This window comes from Puma concolor, chromosome A2, assembly GCF_028749965.1.
Source record: "Puma concolor isolate L17-30 chromosome A2, mPumCon1.1.hap2, whole genome shotgun sequence".
Lineage (NCBI taxonomy): Eukaryota > Metazoa > Chordata > Mammalia > Carnivora > Felidae > Puma > Puma concolor.
This window is the reverse complement of record NC_141668.1, coordinates 162,634,035-162,652,949: the sequence shown is the minus strand read 5'-3', so window position 1 is coordinate 162,652,949 and position 18,915 is coordinate 162,634,035. Positions and strand designations below refer to the sequence as shown.

General features: G+C 55.4%; 1 protein-coding gene across 8 annotated transcripts in view; it reads right to left on the bottom strand.

The window, feature by feature from the left end:
* Positions 1-18,915, bottom strand: part of CACNA1A (calcium voltage-gated channel subunit alpha1 A) — a 287,235-nt gene that overhangs the window by 32,370 nt on the left and 235,950 nt on the right. For all 8 annotated transcript variants that reach the window (XM_086698925.1, XM_086698923.1, XM_086698924.1 and 5 more), the window contains 7 exons: positions 15,348-15,447; positions 12,841-13,001; positions 10,503-10,640; positions 9,048-9,249; positions 7,854-8,018; positions 4,484-4,594; positions 728-811 (listed from right to left, as the gene is read on the bottom strand). In XM_086698925.1, coding sequence (XP_086555051.1) covers positions 728-811; positions 4,484-4,594; positions 7,854-8,018; positions 9,048-9,249; positions 10,503-10,640; positions 12,841-13,001; positions 15,348-15,447 — 961 coding nt within the window. The remainder of the gene's footprint in view (positions 1-727; positions 812-4,483; positions 4,595-7,853; positions 8,019-9,047; positions 9,250-10,502; positions 10,641-12,840; positions 13,002-15,347; positions 15,448-18,915) is intronic.

Genomic DNA, 18,915 nt, shown 5'->3' with positions numbered 1-18,915 from the left:
ATGAGGTCGATATCCCTTCCCACCCCTGGCTTCAACAGTCTTTGCCCTTTTTGCTCCCCTTGTGAGGATTTCCTACCCTCCCCACCACTTTCCTGAGGGCTCCCAGGCCTGGGCTTACTCGAAAATGGCCAAAGAGGGTATCTGAGATAGGAGCTCTGGGGCCCTGAGTCTCTCAGATGAGGGGGAAGGATGATGCGGCCTATGGGGCCACCACGGAGGTCTAGGGACAGAAGAGGGTGGACATCCTGGGGACCTAGGAGTGGGATCCCCTGTTGGCTCCAGGGCCACGGCTCCCTCCTCAACCTCCTTCCACGAACCAGAAGATGGTTCGTTCAAACAGAACGGACTTGAAGCTCGTTCTTTCTGGGTCCCCAACACTGTGTGGGGTTTGGGGGTAGGGCTCAGCCTTGGGATCCTTTAATTATCTCAATGCACTCATCCATATTATTGATTCAATGGTCAACAGCCGAGATGCAGGAAAGTTCACACTGCAGTGCTGGGCCCACAGCTGTGGCTTTGGGCTCCCCCGTCTCCCTGAGCCGCCCTCCCGAGGGGCTGCCCTTGCCCCTGGGGTCCCCGCTTCTCCCTCTTTGGTCACAGTCAAGTGCTGGCCCGAGTCAGCTGTGGCTTTGGGGACCGCTGCTTTTGGAAGGCTCCCCCCCACCCCCACCCACCCGTCCTCCACCCAGCCAGGAGCTACCCAGAGAGAAGCTGGTGGGAAACTTACCCCAAACTCAGTCACGAGGATGTCGGTGATGCTGCCCAGAACGGTCACAAAGTCGAAGATGTTCCAGGCATCACGAAAATAATTCTAGAATGGGGACCCACAAGACAGAGATGCCAACACAGGGCTCCACGCCCGGCTGCCACGGCCGGCCCCGGGGTGCATTAGGGGCACGGCTGCTGATCAGCCCGAGTGCCCACAACACGCGTGGTCGTTCAAATAGCAAAGTGCTGCTGTATGGGCTGCTTAATATCACCTGCTCTGGGTCCCCCTCCCTGGGACCCCCATGGCTCTCCTGGCCCCAGGGGGGGCCTCCAAGGCCCGGTGTCGCTCTGCTGGAGAACGAGGGCTGTCCTTTGGGCTTGCCTATCTCTCTGACATATCTGAGGGCTCCCTGAGACCCGAGATGCTTTATAAGCGATGTCACTGGGATCCTCACATGGACCCTCAGAGCAAAGGATTGTCACCCGCTTTACCCAAGGCGACGGAAGCTCGGAGTGGGATGCTGCTCACCTCAGAAGGTGAAGGGTCAGGACTGAACTCAGCTCGAGTCTAGGGTTTGTGTTCAAGACCGCACCTGCTACAGCATGCTCGCTAAGACAGTGGACTGTGGGCTCGAATCCCAGCTTTGTTATCATCCTGCTGTATGGCTGTGGGCCAGTGACTTAACCTCTCATTTCTTCCACTTCCTAATCTGAAGAAGGGGAAAGGTAACAGGGGCATGAAACGCCTTCGGGGCACGTGCCAGGCTGCACTTTCTGGTCCCCTTGCGGTTGGATGGGGCCGCCGGTGTCTAGTTATAGCCAACAGGTTTTGCGCAGAGAAATATTGGTGAAAACATTCCACACCGTTTGAGCCCATGCCGAGCAGCACCTCTGTCTGAATCCAAGGGTCTGGTTCAAACAGACAGCCCTCCCCTCCAGGCTCAGTGGGACCCACACCGAACACAGGCTTTCTCAGCACCCTCACAAAGCGGGGACCAGCTTGGGGCTCGCAGGTCCCCTTCTGATTGGTCTGTTCCTCCCCTGAGCGTCTGGCCCTGAGGCAGCCCCTCTGCCTCACAGAGAAGGACTCAGGCTTTGGAGCTGTGCTTTCCAGGCTCAAACTATTTTCAGCGCGTAGGAATGAAAGGGTCTCAGAGTTGGGACTGGTTGGGCCTTGGAGCCCTCTTCTGGAAGACAGGGGTATAACAGCAATCAGATAATGAATGTGAAGGGGGGGGGGTGGAGTTTGGTTATACAGCAGGTGCTCAATGAATGGATGCTGTTTCGTAATCATCTAAAAGGAATTCATGTTCCACTGGCACTTTTGGTATTTTGGCAGATGCTGCTGGGGCCCTGCCCACATCCCCTCATATTTCCCCTACACACCTTCCGTTGCTCTGCCCAGGGTCTTTCTCTGGTTGCAAATTAAACGGCTCCCCCTGGGAGCAGCCCTTGATTATGACTGATGGGCCTTGGAGGATAAATACCCCGGCTCTCCCCTCAGGTGGAAAGAGGCGGCAGTATGTGCTCTCTGCTGCCTCCTGCTGGTCCTCAAGGGAACTGTGCCCCTTTTGCCCACAGTGGGAACTGGCTCCATTAACACACCTTGTATTGGCTGCCTTCTGGCTCCCGCCTCACTCCTCTCCCCCACACTGAGTTCCCTGGGTTTCCAGATAAATTCCTCGCACTCAGTCCTGATCTCAGGCTGTGCTTCTGGGGGGAGTCCAAATGAAGGCAACTTTCTAGGCGTCTGGCCATAGGCTTTAGCCCCTGGACGACAAGGGTCCCTCCCTCCCACCCCATTGCTTAAACTGCACATGGTGAACTTCACCCAAACCAGAGGGGGCGGCTCCACGCAGGCCCCTGGGCGATGGTCGGGGGCGGGGAGGATGGAGCCCTAAGCCGCTTCATTTACCAGAAGATCGACGGGGGTTACAAAAACCGCACAGCACAACTGGGCTGGGCAGGTCCCGCGTCTGAACCTACGCCACGCTCCCCTCCGCCCTGGGAGGCCGGATGCACGGTACTCCTGTTTTGTAGATGTGGAAACAGGAGAAAAAGGCCATGTGCCTTGCTTGAGGCCACGCAGCTAGAAAGGGGTTTGCACCCTGATACGGGCACGCCAGAGCCTGATTGCCGCCCCCCCCCCCCATACGTGTTCTGTGAGCCATCCTGGTGGCATCCCCAGGACCGAAATGCAGAGTCGGTGCCCTTGCCCTGGCTGCGGGGTGCCTCCCCTTTCTGCATGTTGTTCAACACTAGATGCATCTTGGACTCCCCTTGGGGCACTCATTAAAGATACGGATTCAGGGGCTCCCACCTGACCAAGTGAGCCTGAACTTCCGGGGCTGGCTCTGGGGGGATCATTCAATTTTAAGGCCTCGTGGCGACCCTTCCTGGCATTTATGGGGCGCTCACTCCATGCCAGCCCTCACCCTCAGCCTTCAGGCACACTGGGGTTCGCAAGGGCTCTTCTGAGGAAGAGGCAGAGGACGAGCCCTCGCGATGGAGAGGTGAGGTGACACAGCCCGGATGTGAGTTGAATCAAGGCCTCTCTGGTGTCCAAACTAACACCCTTTGCCACCTTGGGAATCCAGCCTCCACCTCGCTGACAGCCTGGCGAGGCCACAGGCCGTGGGCCACTCTCCTCAGAGAGGTGGACAAAGTGGGTGGGCAAGAGGGAAGCATCCTGTTCTAAGTCTGAGCTTGGCCACTCACGGGGGACCTTCTAGAAGGTCCCATCACACACCCATCAGTTCAGTTCAGGCCTTCTTGGCTTTTTTTTTTTTTTTTTGGGGGGGGGGGCTGTGAACCTCCCTGGCCTCCTGGGAAGACCTTCTCAGAGGAAGCTTTGTAAATGCATAAAATAAAATACCCAGGATTGCAAGGGCACCTGTTACACCGAAATACAATTATCAAAAACTATTTTTAAACGGTGATCTAATGATTAACGCACTTCTTCATTAACACATGAAATAATTTCCGGCGGTAGGTTTGACGGTCACCGGCGTTCGAAGCAAGGCTGAACACGAACAAAAATTTGGAGGAACCTGCTGCCTCTGTCATGCGCTATGGAAAGATCTGGTTTTTATCGGTGACACAGAGAGTACTGGTCACACTGCAGGGGCTGGTCTGCCTTCAAGATGGAAGGAAATGTTAACGTCCAGTTAGCGGCTTGTGAAAACTAGAGACGTGATCTGCTCACGTCTAATTTCACAGCTCTCCCCCCCCCCCGCCCCCCCCTTCCCCTGCACCCACGGATCAGTGGGCTTCAGGTTAAGACCACTTGCATTAGTCGGAGATGAAGACAGGCTAGGGGGCGACCAACTGCATTTAGAAAAGAAAAGCTCCGCCATCAGTGGAAGAGCCCGTGACGCAGGCAGAGACGGGATTTGGATTCTGGAAAACTTCACGTCGGTTGTCTATTTGCGCGTCTGGGTGCTGCCTCCCTCGCAAAAGGTACGCCTGACTGTGGATTGTGGTTAGAACGGCTGGGACACCACGGACTTGGCCCGGTCCGGATCTCAGTTTCCTTAAACTGGATGGTAATCGCCGCCCCCCCGCACCCCCGCCCCCCAGTTTGGATCGCTCTGAGGAATGACGGCAGGTGCATGCGCCTGCCAAGGGCTGGGTCTGCTTGCTGTTACCTGGCAGACGCAGGAATGACTAACAAGGGTCTGTGGGCACTGGAGGGATGCTCAAGCTGCCGCTGGGGTTGGGGAGATCATCACCCACCATCCCCGACCCACGGCTCTAGCCCCAAGGCCGTACTTACCAGAATCCCGAAAGCCATGACTTTCAGCAGACATTCCAGAGAGAAGAGGGAGGTGAAGACGATGTTGAATACCCTCAAAGCGTTTTCATAAGCAACCGAGGCCCCGTAGAACTGGAGTAGAGAGGAGGAAGGACGCTGGGGTCAGCGGGCAGGGGGGGAGCTGGGGAGGCGGCTCTGTGACTGTCCTGTCCTGGGGCAGGCGAGACCTGGACACTGGGCTTCCCGACATGCTGTTGGAGGCGACCCAGGCCGCCCCGGCCAGCTGTTCCTGGGCTGGGCTAATCTTTTCACATCCAAACACGCACTTTCTTGAGACCCACCTTAGCACCCCAGATCCCAGGACCGCCTGCTTAATGCAGCTCCGGATGGAATGCAGGAGGAGGTCTGTGGCATCCTCTCTGCGGGATTTTCTTTTCTTTTTTTTTTCAGATCTTTTATGTATTTATTTTGAGAGAGAGAGCAACAGCACAAGAACAGGGGAAGGGCAGAGAGAGAGAGTGAGGGAGAGAGAGAATCCCAAGCACTGTTAGGGCAGAGCCCGATGTGGGGCTTGAACCCACGAACCGTGTGATCACGACCTGTGCCGAAACCAAGAGTACGAGGCTTAACCCACTGAGCCGCCCAGGCGCAGCGCCCCCCCCTTTTTAATCCTTAGCTGTGCACTCCCATGAGACTGCCCCCCAGAACACTTCCAGCACCCCCAAAAGTTTCCTTGCACGCTTTCCCAGTCAGTAACCTGCCCCAGAGATAACTGCTACTCTAAGACTTCCTTATGAGGTCTTCTTGCCCAGACTATTTAATTATATTCAAATTTATAACCTTCAGCCCCGAGGACCAGGTTACAGGAGACATGGCAGGTGGGAGAAGTCACAATACCCCACGAGGAGACTAACGCACCCACAGGTGGGACAGTTTTCATTCAACTTATCTGGTTTCCTCAAAAGTCAACAGCATGGGGCAAGAAAAAAAAAAAAAAACGGTATGGGGAAGACAGTGATTTAAAAGACAACAGCCAGGGGCGCCTGGGTGGCTCAGTGGGTTAAGCATCTGACTTTGACTCAGGTCACTACCTCATGATTTGTGGGTTCAAGCCCTGCGTCGGGCTCTGTGCTGACAGCTCAGAGCCGGGAGCCTGCTTCGGATTCTGTGTCTCCCTCTCTCTCTGTGCACCCCCGCATGTGTACTCTGTCTTTCTCCCTCTCTCTTAAAAATAAACATGAAAAAATTAATAAAAAATAAAAGACAACAACCAGAGGCCATGTGTAGCCCTTTGGATCTTGGCTCAGAGAACAACCCATACTGTAAAAGATACTTTGGGGACAATTCAATACGTATCTTAGAGAAATCTTGTCAAGCATAAGAATATATAGGAAAAAAAAAAAAGAATATATAGGAAAATTTCTTATTTCTTTTTTTTTCTTATTTCTTAGAAATACATACCGAAGAATTTAAGGTCAAAATATTGTGGTATCTTTAAAATAATTGGGGTGCCTGGGTGGCTCAGTCGGGTTAAGCGTCCAACTTCGGCTCAGGTCATGATCTCACGGCTCGTGGGTTCGAGCTCCGTGTCAGGCTCTGTGCTGACAGCTCAGAGCCTGGAACCTGTTTCAGATTCTGTGTCTCCCTCTCTCTCTGCCCCTCCCCTGCTTGCACTCTGTCTCTCTCTCAAAAATAAATAAACATTAAAATAATTTTTAAAAATCGACGAAATTGGGGCGCCTGGGTGGCTCAGTTGGTTGAGCGTTGGACTTTGGCTCAGGTCATGATCTCGGGGTATGTGAGTTCGAGCCCCTGGTCGCTCTGTGCTCACAGGGCAGAGCCTGCTTCGGATCCTCTGTCTCCCTCTCTCTGCCCCTCCTCTGGTCACGTGTGCAAGCGCCCTCGCTCTCTCTCTCTCTCTCAAAATAAATAATCATTAAAAAAACAGATGAAATGTCCAGAATAGATAGATCCACAGAGACAGAACACAGACTGGCAGTTGCTGGAGGCTGGGGGAGGGGGATGGGGGGCGGTGACTGCTCACGGGGACGGGTCCTCCTTTTGGGGTGATGAAAATGTTCTGGAAGTAGGGAGAGGTGATGGTTGCGCAGGGTGGTGACTGTACGAAACTGCCCCTGAATTGCACACTTTGAAATGGTTAATTTTTTTTTTTTTTTTTTTTTTAAGGAGGCTCAATGCTGGACACGGAAGCCCACCTTGGGGCTTTAACTCCCAACCCTGAGTTGAGGTCAAGAGTCAGATGCTTGACCGACTGAGCCCCCCACGTGCGCTTGAACTGGTTAATTTTATGTTATGTGAATTTCACCTCACAACAACGACAACCACAAAAAAAAAAGAGAGAGAGAGAGAGAGAACAGATGAAGCCAACACAGAGCATGTTCCAAATGGGCACCTCTGGGTGACGGAGACCGGGTATTCAGGGACCCGCAGCAATCCCGGGGGATGCTGATTAGAATTTCAGAATCCTGGCCCCACCCCGGATCTGCTGGACGAGAATCCACATTTTACCAAGATCCCTAGATGATCCGTGAACGCACAGCAGTTCGAGAAGCGCTGTGCTGTACTATTCCTTTCTGTCTGTTTGGAACCGTTTAAGGATTATAACGATGGAAAGAGAAAAGAGCTTGCTTGCGGAGAAGCGTTTCAAGCAAACGCAGGCACTGCTTTTTCGCCAATTCAAAAGTTGGCAGCTTAGGGACCGCGTGTTTTCAAAGTGCCGAGACATGTGCCCATGTCTTTGCCTGGACTTCCTCATTCAATCCTCACCCCCGCTCGAGGTCGGGAGGAAGGTGCCGTTATTATCGTCCTCGTTTCATTGACGGGGAAACTGACGCCTGATAGTTGCTGGCCCCTGGCGCCAAGTTAAATGCTAAGTCAAACAGCGGGGCTGGGCTTAAATCCTGCCCTTTGGTCTTTAGACCACAGGGTGCAAGGTCCTGGCTTTTCACCCGGAAGGGACTCCACTCCACGGCCCCAAGGGTTGCAAGGTCCTTACCTGCCCCTCCTTTCTCATTTCACCCATCGCACGTTTCTTGAGGGCCTCCTGTTCCCTCACGCCCAGGGATGTGCCGAACCCCAGGAATTCAGGGCCGAGCGGGACTTGCCTGGCCCCTGTGGAGCTCACAGGCCAGTGGGGCAGACGGCTGGGCAACCCAACACCGACATTACGGCCCGTGGGAGAACCGCTAGATGGGTGCCTTGTGCCGCTGCGGGAGGCCAGGGAGGGCTTCCTGGAGGAAGGTCCCCGCAGGTGACGTCGGAAGGGGCTCGGTCTGGGAGACTCATGGCAGGCGGCTCCGCTCTGCCGGTGGGCTGGGGGGGGGGGGGGGACGGGCGGCCTTGGGAGGTGTGGGCGGTGCTGGGGGCTCACCTTCATCATGAGCACGATGGTGTTGAGGGCGATCATGGCCATGATGGTGTACTCGAAAGGCGGGGACACCACGAACTGCCACATGCGATACTGGAAGCTTTGCTTGTTCTGCGGCATGTGTCGGGTCAGTGGTTTGGCACTGATGGCGAAGTCGATGCAGGCCCTCTGCGGGAGACAGGCCGGCGGCTGGACACGGGGCACCCCCCCACCCCCCCGGCCCTCGGGCACGTCAGCCGAGCCTGCCCCCAGCCAGGATTCCTTACGCCCGCTGGGTCTTCTCGCCCGCTTCCCCCTGCCAACACCCGCGGTTCCCTAAGAAGTCGTCATCTGCCCACGTGGGATGCCATCAGCAACCCTGCTTTGCAGGCTCAGAGAGGCTGAGTCACTTGCCTGAGGCAGCACAGCTGCCAAGCGGGCCAAACCCGAACCTAACCGTTCTTTCCTACTGAGCTCTTTGCTTCGTTTCCTCCTTCCCTTCGAAGGACGGAGGGATAATGGCCATTCAGTGTGAGGGGCCAACAGAGCAGAGGAAGGATGCATTCCCAGGTCCTCCACCTGGCGAACTCGGACGGTTCTAGAAGAGCCAAGGGCCACATCTGCGCTCTCTCGGGAGGACTGGAGTTTCACTCACAAATATGCACCACCCTGCCCTCAGGGAGATTACACTTCGCCACCCCACGGACATCAGACACAGATGTGTGACTTCCTCTGGCCAGTGAGATGTGGATGGGTGGATGGAAGGGTCGCTTCCGGGCACAGATCCCCCCCCCCCCCCCCCCCGCCCCCGAAAGTGCACGGTGGTTTGCCATTATCTCTTCTTGATCTGAAGTGTCTCGGAGAGCAACCAGAATAAAGGTAACGTGGACCAGAGCCGCCTGGACGTGCGGTGCTGGGCAAGAAATCAATCGATCCCTGTGTGGGCATCTGGCACGGAGATTCCGGACATGCTTGTTACTATGGCATAACCTCGTCTGAACTGACTGATACATACGCCTTCTTTCGGTGTGTTTTCCTCTGGGAACCCCATGAAGGGCGGCCCTACAGACCGAATGCTGCCTGGAGGATGCTGCTGCGCCCTCCCCAGATGCCCCCAGCAGCTGTTTCCCGGACGCACGCGTGTGCCTGTGTGTGTGCCTGCGATGGGGGGCGGGAGCTGTCAATTTTTAAGTGAAGGATGCAACTGGGAAGCGGCACCTCATTTTTCTCCAGGCTGTATTCCTCCATCATCTTGTCCCCCTGCTCCTGGAAGGTGATGATGATCAAGGCCACGAAGATATTGACGAAGAAGAAGGGGAACACCACGAAGTAGACGACGTAGAAGATGGACATCTCCATGCGGTACCCGGGGCTGGGGCCCTGGTTCTCAAAGGTGGCGTCCACGGAGTGCTTGAGGACCCTGGGAGGCGCAGAGCAGGGGGAGGGGGAAAGCGGGACAAGCAACGGGAATGCAGGGAGACATTAAAAGAAAACAGCAACAAGATGGAAATAGTCGTTATTTTCCGACCCCGATTCCTGTGGTGATTTTACGAAGCCAGAAGGGTTCCCTCCTCCTTCGTCTGGGGGGAGTGTGGACAACGCTCTCAGTTACCTCTCCCACCGCGTCCTGAGGGCTATCAGGGGCTAGAAATGATTTTATCTATGTCCTTGGCAACCCTCTCAGGGAGGTCATTACTGGCCCCGTTTTGCAAATGAGGAAACTGAGGTTTGGCAGTTTAAAGTGACCTGTCGAAGTTCACCCACTAAGGCCTGGCCAAGTTGGGATGGGAAACCAGGCCGGTGGGGATGGATGGGAGGGTGTATGGGAGTCATGGAGGCACACACCTAAGTGCGTGTGTGCTGGGGGGGGGGCATTTAAGCACAGGTGGTGGTGCTGGGAAGGTGTGGTGGGGATGAACATGGGAGTGTGTGTCTGCAGAGCTGCTGTGAACAGCTGCACAGGTTGTGCACTGCTCAAGGGCTCTGTGTCTCAGGGGTGCCATTCGTACTGGAGACATGATAGATTTGTGCATTTATGAGGACAACTTTTTGGCAGGTGGCCACGAAGTACCTTATTTGAACAAAATCCTTCGGTACATTCCGACAACATTCTGACAGATGGAAGTGAAATCTGTTGAGGAAGCGCTGCCGAAAAAATTTGCCCAAAGGTGCCGTATGGGCTAGCACTGGCCCCGTGTGCATGGGTCCGGCCCTGGACTTGCACAGTTCAGCCTCACCACAACCCTGACTGGCCCTGTCTGGGCGAGGAACGGTCCCGTGGTCAAAGGGACTTGGAAAATGCCACGTCCAGGCCTTGTCCTTGGAGATCTGTGCTCACCAGCACAGAAAGGGTTAAGAGGACATGACTGCCTGCGTCCACGGAGCCCTTCTGCAAACTAGAAAGCGCACCCCATCTGGGAGGGTGCGGGGCCCTGACTCTTAGGGTTCGGCGAACTGCACGGAGGGAGGCCTGCGTTTCGGCCCCAAACGAGCCCAGGCTGCTGTTCCGGTGACGGGGCCCCTCGGGCACCCAGCGGGGTCTCCACCTCGGGAAGCCGGGAGCAAACCCCTCCTGGTCCAGGCCTTTCTCAGCGCTGGGCTCTCAGACCCTTCCCCATCCTGCTCCCCGGGGGCCCCCGGCTCCCCCGTGGCGCTGTCTGGTGGGCCACTTACTGCGGCCAGCCTTCTCCCGTGGACACGGTGAAGAGAGTCAACAGAGCCCAGAGCACGTTGTCATAGTGGAACTCATACTTCTTCCACTGTCTGTCCCGGGCCTTCACCTCGTTCTTCTCGTACAGGAGGTACTTGCCGCTGATGCAGAGAACAGGGGCCGTTACTCAACGGAGGAAGGGGAGCCTCATCTCTGGTGACCAGAGGTCAGAGGACGAGGAGGCCCACCAGCCCACACGGCATCCCTCAGCCCAGGGAGTGGAAGCCCCCCGTGCGGCTCTCTGATGGACGTGCGCACCCCCTCGGAGGTCGTCACATGAGGCCACGGCCCCTGCTCCCAGCGGGAGAGCTGACTCAGGACCCAGCACTGTCTTCCAACGTGAAAACTTCCAGTCCTGCGGGGGGGGGGGGGGGGGGAGCCTCAGGCTTGGGGGGGTCGCTGAGAGCAGGGAGAGAGACAGGAACTTTTCTGGGTCCATCAGGCCGAGGGGGACGGGGGCTGCTCCTTTTTAGGGCAGCGATGCAAGGCTTAGCCCCGGACCCGTGGCCGAATGGAGTCCTTCCAACGTCAGGAAAACAGCCTCCGAGATAACGACAGGCTGCCCGTAACATTTTACACGGCGACAGCATGTACTGGGCACGTTGGTAAGGGCCTAGCGATTTCCATCATGAGGGGGCGCCCGGGTGGCTCAGTCAGTCAAGCGTCTGACTTCAGCTCAGGTCATGATCTCGCGGTTCATGAGTTTGAGCCCCGCGTCGGGCTCTCTGCTCTCAATGCAGAGCCTGCTTCACCCAGCTCCTCTGTCTCCCTCTCTCTTTTTTTAAAATTTTTATTTATTTATTTATTTATTTATTTATTTATTTATTTATTTATTATTTATTTATTTTTTCAATATATGAAATTTATTGTCAAATTGGTTTCCAAGTCTCCCTCTCTTTACTCCTCCTCCACCCTCCCTGTCTCTCAGAAATAAATAAACATACAAAAAATTAAAAAAGAATTTCCATCATGAAGATGATCCAAAGACAGGCGGGGCGGGACTCCAGGCCCGCAAGTTCTCGTCCACAACTCCAAAGTCTAGAAAGTTCTGAAAACCAAATATTTTCCTCTTAACTCAGAGGGTGAACGTTATGGCTTGCAGACCGAATCTGCACCTGTTTCTGTACGGCCCACAAACTAGGAACGGTTTTCTGCGTTTCCAAGTGGTTGAAAGCAAATCGAAAGAATGCATTCGTGACAGATGAAACTTACACCGACATTCAAGTTTTCGTTTCTAGAAATAAAATTTTAGGGGAGCCTGGCTGGCCCAGACGGAAGAGCATGCGACTCTTATCTCAGGGCTGTGAGTGAGTTCAAACCCCACATTGGGTGTAGAGATTACTAAAAAATAAAGAAATAAAAAATATAGAAATAAAATTTTATTGGAACCTTTGTTTATGTGTTGTCTGGCTACTGTGTCATTTTTTTAATGTGTATTTATTTTTTAGAGAGACAGCGGGGGGCAGGGGGGGCAGAGACAGAGTGTGAGTGGGAGAGGGGCAGAGAGAGAGGGAGACACAGAATCTGAAACAAGGCTCCAGGCTCCGAGCTGTCAGCACAGAGCCTGACGCGGGACTTGAACCTACAAACCGTGAGATCACGACCCCAGCTGAAGTTGGACGCTTAATCGACTGAGCCACCCAGGCGCCCTTGGCTGCCCCGTGTCACGATGGGAGCTGCAGCTGAGACCATGGACTCCATAAAGGCAGAAGTGACGCGCCATCTGGCCCTTGGCGGACAAAGTCCGTCCACCTCTGATCTAATTCGTTTGGCGACAAAACCTGACCCCCTGGACCTGAAGCCCTTTATACTTGCTTTTCGTCCCATTTGCTGCAAAGTCACGTGACTCCCAGCCCCCCCCCCCCCCCCCCCCCCAAAGTTTGATTACAGGGAAGCCTTAGACCCAGCGAAGGGAGTCACGTCCTGCGTGGAACACGCGGTACACGATTTTTCTCAAACAACTGCAAACTATTCTGAATTTTGAAACACATCTGCCCGTAAAGGTTTTCAAACAAGGGAACTAGGACGCGTGTCAATAACCCCCAGGTCGATCCCACGTGGCGACTGAATGAAGAGTTAAGCAGCCAGCTTAGGGCGCATCCTACCTAGAGCTCCAACCCCGACGCTTGTCCTCCCTACTCCAGACCCCAGCGGGCGGCCCCTGACTCACTTACGGAGCCCAACACTCCAGTCGCCAAGCCCGGTGGCTCGTGCTTCCGGCCGCCCCCCCCCCCCCCCCCCCCCCCCCGCCCCACTCCCGCCAGCCCCTCGGTGGGGGCACCGAGGAGAGCGGAGACCCACCGACAGTCTTTCTCAAACTCCTTGGATTCGTCCGTGCAGTGGAAGAACTTCCCCTTGAACAGCTGCACGGCCACCACGGCGAAGATGAACATGAACAGCATGTAGACGATGAGGATGTTGAAGACGTTCTTGAGCGAGTTCACCACGCAGTCGAACACGGCCTGGGGGGACGGGGTGGGGTGGGGTGGAGGGGAGAGCGCGCGTGAGGGGCTGGGGGCCTGCCCGGTCAGTTGCCTCCAGCAGCCCACGATCGTTCCATTTCACCGACCAGGCCTCACGCCCAGTCACGCGGTTAAGGTCCCGCGGCTCTGGGAGGTAGGTGCTGGGGCTGCACTCACTCCTGGCTTTCCGTGCATCTAATCCCCGCCCCCGCCGTTTTCAACTCCGGGGAAACGGGGCGGCTTCTCTGAGCCTAAGACAAGCTCACAGCTCTTCAGGGCAGGAGGAACGGGCAGACAAGGAATTTCCTGTTAATTCTGTGTCCCTGCTTCACTCGTGGCCCCTTTTCCCATCCCCTGGAGCTGCGCTCTCACGCCCTTTGGACCGCTGAGCAGTAGGGGGCGCTCTGCCGGTGAGAGCCGACTTCACGTGCCCGGGAGATCCTGCCCTGGGTGACATGGAACCCTCTCACCATCTGCCCAAGAAGGCAGGGGTCCAGGCCCGGAATGTCTCCCACCCCGTTCTGCTTCTAACCGCAGCGGGTCCTAACCACAAGCGGACAAGGGTCCTCGAACCTACTGGAACTACAGGCTGGCTTTGGCAGCTTTCCCCAAGGGAGAGCGTGCATAGCTTTCCTGGGGGCTTTTATTTATTTATGTTTTATCTAATTTGATTAATTAATTAAATATTATTTTTCAGAGGGAGAGAGACAGAGTGAGAGCGGGGGAGGGGCAGAGAGCGTGGGAGACACAGAATCCGAAGAGGGCTCCGGGCTCCGAGCTGTCAGCACAGAGCTGGACGCAGGGCTTGAACCCACGAACCCTGAGATCATGACCTGAGCTGAAGTCGGACGCTTAGCTGACTGAGCCACCCAGGTGCCCCTCATGGGGGCTCTTAAAGGGGGCCGTGACCCAGGAAAGGGTGAAGAACCCCAGAACTGAATACTGCTGGGCCTCTCCGTATTTCAATGCAAGCAAGCTTTCATGTCCAAAGGGCGGCCACCTATTGGCTAGCGATAGTGCCAAAGTCCTGGTGACAGGGGGCATTTCTTTAGGGCCTGCAGGAGCCCGACACTAAATAGTGGTGAATCGCACGGCAACGAACTTAATCACTTCCCTCGTCTTCAATCCTCTTGAGCGAGCCAGAAGATCATGCTTAATTGCTACTGTTAACACCTAACCCTGATACTTTTCCTTTTCAGCCCGCGTTCAAAGTCCTTTCCAGGCAATCTTTTTGGCCTGATCTTATTTATTTATTTTGAGAGAGCGTGCCTGCGCGAGCAGGGGAGGGGCAGAGAGAGGGAGAGAGAAAGAATCCCGAGCAGGCTCCACAAGGTCAGCGCAGAGCCTGATGCGGGGCTCAGTGCCACGAACTGCGAGATCATGTGTGACCTGAGCTGAGATCAAGAGTCGGATGCTTAGCCGACTGAGCCACCCAGGCACCCCTCTTAGGCTAGATTTTAAGAACAGTATCTTGTCTTTTGGGAACATGTGTAGTTTTATCTTCTGTTGGGTTCTTTCTGCTCTTCCCGCTTGAGAACCTTGACGCGGAATTTCTTTTTAAAATACGTTCACAGGGGCGCCTGGGTGGCGCAGTCGGTTAAGCGTCCGACTTCAGCTCAGGTCACGATCTCACGGTCCGTGAGTTCGAGCCCCGCGTCGGGCTCTGGGCTGATGGCTCAGAGCCTGGAGCCTGTTTCCGATTCTGTGTCTCCCTCTCTCTCTGCCCCTCCCCCGTTCATGCTCTGTCTCTCTCTGTCCCAAAAATAAATAAACGTTGAAAAAAAAAATTAAAAAAAAAATATGTTCACTGAAATTTAAAAAAGTGATCAATGAAATAAACATGAAGAGAGGATACAGGTGGTCCTCAGGTGGAACACCAATTGGAAAGATGCGTTTGAATGACTAGGTTTCATCTCCTTTTCTTTTCTCCTGAATGACAAGCTCCGGGAACTACTGGTTCACACTGCTGAGGAACAGGAGATACTCGAACCTAGAACTGGTAGGCGAAAAGTCAAAAGCTACGTGGGACCAGAAACCTAGTTTCTTGCTTCCCACATTAGGGTTGTGCCCGACTGTTATCCATACGACAGCTTCGTGGGAATTAGGAAAGGGGATCCTGACCTCAAGACGCTTCATCTAATGGAAAATTGTCATAATACACAGATTCTGTCAGGTCAACGTACTTTACTGCCATCTGCTGGAAAGCTGTAATAATAAATACATCCATCTACGATGGATGTGATGTTACCAGCACCCCTTTCAGTGTCGTGTCCTTGAGCAGTGCTCAACCTGCCCAACTGTACACGGCAGCAACCCTGACGGGCCTCCCACCTGCCCCAATCTCACCTTGAGCTTTGGCAACCGCTTGATGGTTTTAAGAGGTCGTAGCACCCGGAGGACTCGGAGGGACTTAATTGTGTTGATGTCCTTTCCTTTGCTGTTGCCACTGTGGAGGGACGTTAGGGTACGGAGAGGGGAAAAGAGGAAGCAGAAGTCAGTCTGGGTGGGGGGTGGCCCACAACTCCACGTGACCCTGCCCTCTCAGGCCCAGGAGTCTGGGGTGAGCCTGGCACCGGCCTGCCCTTGCTGGGGAAGAGTGGTGAGCACCCCTGCTGTGTTTGGGCTCAAGAGGTAGCCAGCAGACGGCCTTCTGTGGTCCCGGTCTCAGGACTTGTTAAGGGCCCTCCACCACTTGGCCGGGCCTGTGTAACTGCATGGGGTGGCCCTCAGACCCAGCATGGGGCGGCTGGTGGCACCTGTGGGCTCTCATTGGTGCCGGAGAGCAGGATTCCCTGCCTCCCCTCCCAACAGGATCCAGGAACGCGTTAACGTGGCCCGCCCTCAATATTCCCCGAGCCCGCGCGAAAGCAAAGAACTGGGACGTCAGAGGCTGACGTTGAACCTCTGCCAGGGTCTCTGGCCTCATTCTTCCAGGGTCTCTCTCTTAACCCATCTTTTCTACGGGGTTCAGTGCACGGTCTGCTGGACCGGGGCCCTAGCCGTACAGCCCCTGCAGAGGCCGTGATACCCTTAGCCAACCACGATTCAGGTCCCCCAAAAGGAGGGCATTGGGTGCGGCCATCAGAGGCCTGCGGTTAATAGAACTCACCACCCGCCAGTCGCCCAAGCCAGAAACCCGGGTCCCGTTCAGCTGTCTGTCCTCCATCCCCAGTGGGTCACCCTCCTGACCTCTCCATCATCGTCCCTGGCCATCGTCTTGTGCCGGAGTCCCACTACCCATTTCCCAGCTCCCCCCCCCCCCCACCCGCTCCCTGTCTCCCTGTCCTTGCACCTGTTCCGCACACGGTGGTTCAAAGCCAACGACCATGTCACTCTCCTTCTCACAATCCTTCTGGAGAAATCTGAATGCCTAGAACTGCAAGCTTTTGGCTCGGCATTCAAGGCTCTTCAAAACCTAGCCCAACTTACCTTGCCTTTGCATTCCCATCGACTGCTACACACCCCAAGCCCCAGCCAGACCCTTTGCCTCTGTCTGTTTTTGCGCCTACTGTCCCTGCTGCTAGAAATGCCCTTCTGCCACCTGTCCGTTCCCAGGACTATGCAGCCTTCGCAGCCAAGTTAAGTGGCCCCTTTAGCCGACAGCCTCCCCTGATTTGCCTGCGGGTGCTACCAGACCCTACTGCTGTTCCAGAATCATCTTTGCTTCGTCTTTGGCTTCTGGCTTTAGAGAGAGAACTTCTCAAAGGCTTAAACTGTGACCTCTTCTTCGACGGTTCATTTTCCCTTTGATCTTGGTTCTTGTCCCAGCTCCCGCCGTGTGCCTGGCGTGCGATCTCAGGACACACGTGAACGGATCCACATCAGAGTTCTTTGAGGGTCTCCTAGCGAACATCTCCCCAGAGTCACCTCGTGGGTCAGGTGTAAAACTCCCAGAGACCCCTCCCACGGTGTATCTGGATACAAACCCCCCCCCCCTTTTTTTAAAGATCTCTTTTCTCTTCATTTTTCAGGGAACAAAGAGCAGGAACTGAACTTAACCCTGCGGGGCACAGCCATGCTCCAGGATTCCTCTGGAACACGTTCTTCCCTTTTGAAACCCAAAGTCACCGTTATCTCAAGGCCGTGCCCCTGAAATACGAGATGCACGTCAAGAGAGCCACTGAGATAATCTGAAGCAGGACAGGGACACAATTTGGATCACACGGGGAAACGGCTATTTCTTCCCCAAGTGTCTTTCAGGCCTTTTGCTTTGGGAAGAGCGGAAGTCTCCGTACTATAACATCAAGCAAGGGGGCATCTAGGTCGTGAGCGGGACCGGCTAAAATCCCGAAGTGCCGAAGGCCTGACATTTGGAAGCAGGACTCCCGTGGGCAGATCCACTCCTCGGAAAGTGACTCCCCGGCCATCAGGGGGCCCTCTCTCCCAGAAGGCGCTGTGTGCCCTCTGGCCAGGCTGAGAAACAATCTTGTTTACAGAGGCACTGAGGAGTGTTCCTGGCGGGTTGGATCCTGAGCCTGCAGGAGTGGCTTGATCAAGGCATTCTCACAGAAAACCACCCGCTTTTCGAACCACTTTGCTGAGAGTGTAGATGTTCGTTCTCCCTTCTCCCACCCTTCTCTCATCTCGGGGTCTGGACACGCTTACTCCTTCGGGAATCACCTCCCCGTGCTTGTCTGCCCCCCCTCCCTCAGGTCCCTTCTAATCTCTGCCAAGAACCAGACTAATGGTGGGTTGCAATGGGAAGCAGTTGCCAAGACCCCTGAGGGCTCCCCTCCCTGGGGAGAGACCGAGGGGGGGCTCTGGTCACTGCAAAAAACAGGACAGCAGCAAGGACACGAGGCCATGGAAAGAGGCCCAGAACCAACGTGGCTGCACCAGAGCACGGAGAACGAGAGACGAAATGAGAGAGAGAGAGACAGAGAGAGAGAGAGACAGAGAGAGAACTTTACCGTGTACTGCTCCTGGTGAGGTGGCGTTGGTGGGAGAGACAGATCGTAAGCGGCCTCAGAAGAGAGAACACAGAGCACACACATACACGCACGCGCACCTGAGCGCCCCCTGCCCCACCCGGGCACTGGGTTGGGCGGGGGCGGCAGCCTCAGGCTTGCGGCTCTGGCCGACGTCCATCCTTCCATCTGGAAGCCCCTGTTCGGTCCCCTGCCCTCGGCAGGCTCCCAGCACTGCCCAACCGCACCGAGAAAGCCAAATTTCCAAGTAGCTGGACAGCCAGAGAGTCATCAACTGCCGAAGGCGAATGCGCCCCTGAAGGTCACTGCCAAGAGCTGGAGAAAGAAAGCCCTTTCCTCCAGAGATCCCGGGGCTGGGAGGTTTTAGAACGGCTTGCCAGTTGGGAGCTTTGGAGTCGGGAGCACCAGGGTTTGGACCCCAGCTCTGCCTCTAAGGACCGTCCTCATCTGCAAAACAGACCCGGGGGATTCTGGTGCTTGACACACAATAGCCACGGCCTTGCCTGGACCCCCTACGTGACGAGGGACAGGGAGGTCAGTGGAGGGTTCTGATGTGGGCTGTGGTTAGAGCCGGCTCTCAGGAGTCCCGAGAAAACGCGAGCCTAGACGAAGCCACCTTCGCACAACTCCTCTTTGGCCTCAGGCTTGGCCTCGGTAGGACCCTCCGACCATGGCGGGAGGTCGAGGCCGAGAGACCCGACTGCGTCAGCGAATGGAAGCCTCGCCGCCGGGCGAGCACTGTCCAGGATCCCCCTCCCGCTGCCCCTCTCGAAGTTGGTGGTGTTTCTAACAACAGAACGGCTTAAATGCCTACAAATATTCCCGATGGGGTTTTTCCTCCCCCGCCCCCCTTTTTATTCTATCTCAGGGGTTCTCAAAGCTCAGCGTATCTAGGAATCGCTGCGCACATAGAATCGTGTCGCTTCTCCTTCGTGGACAGCTGACAGATCTTTCAAGGACAGTGACTCCTGCCTAACCCGCTGACT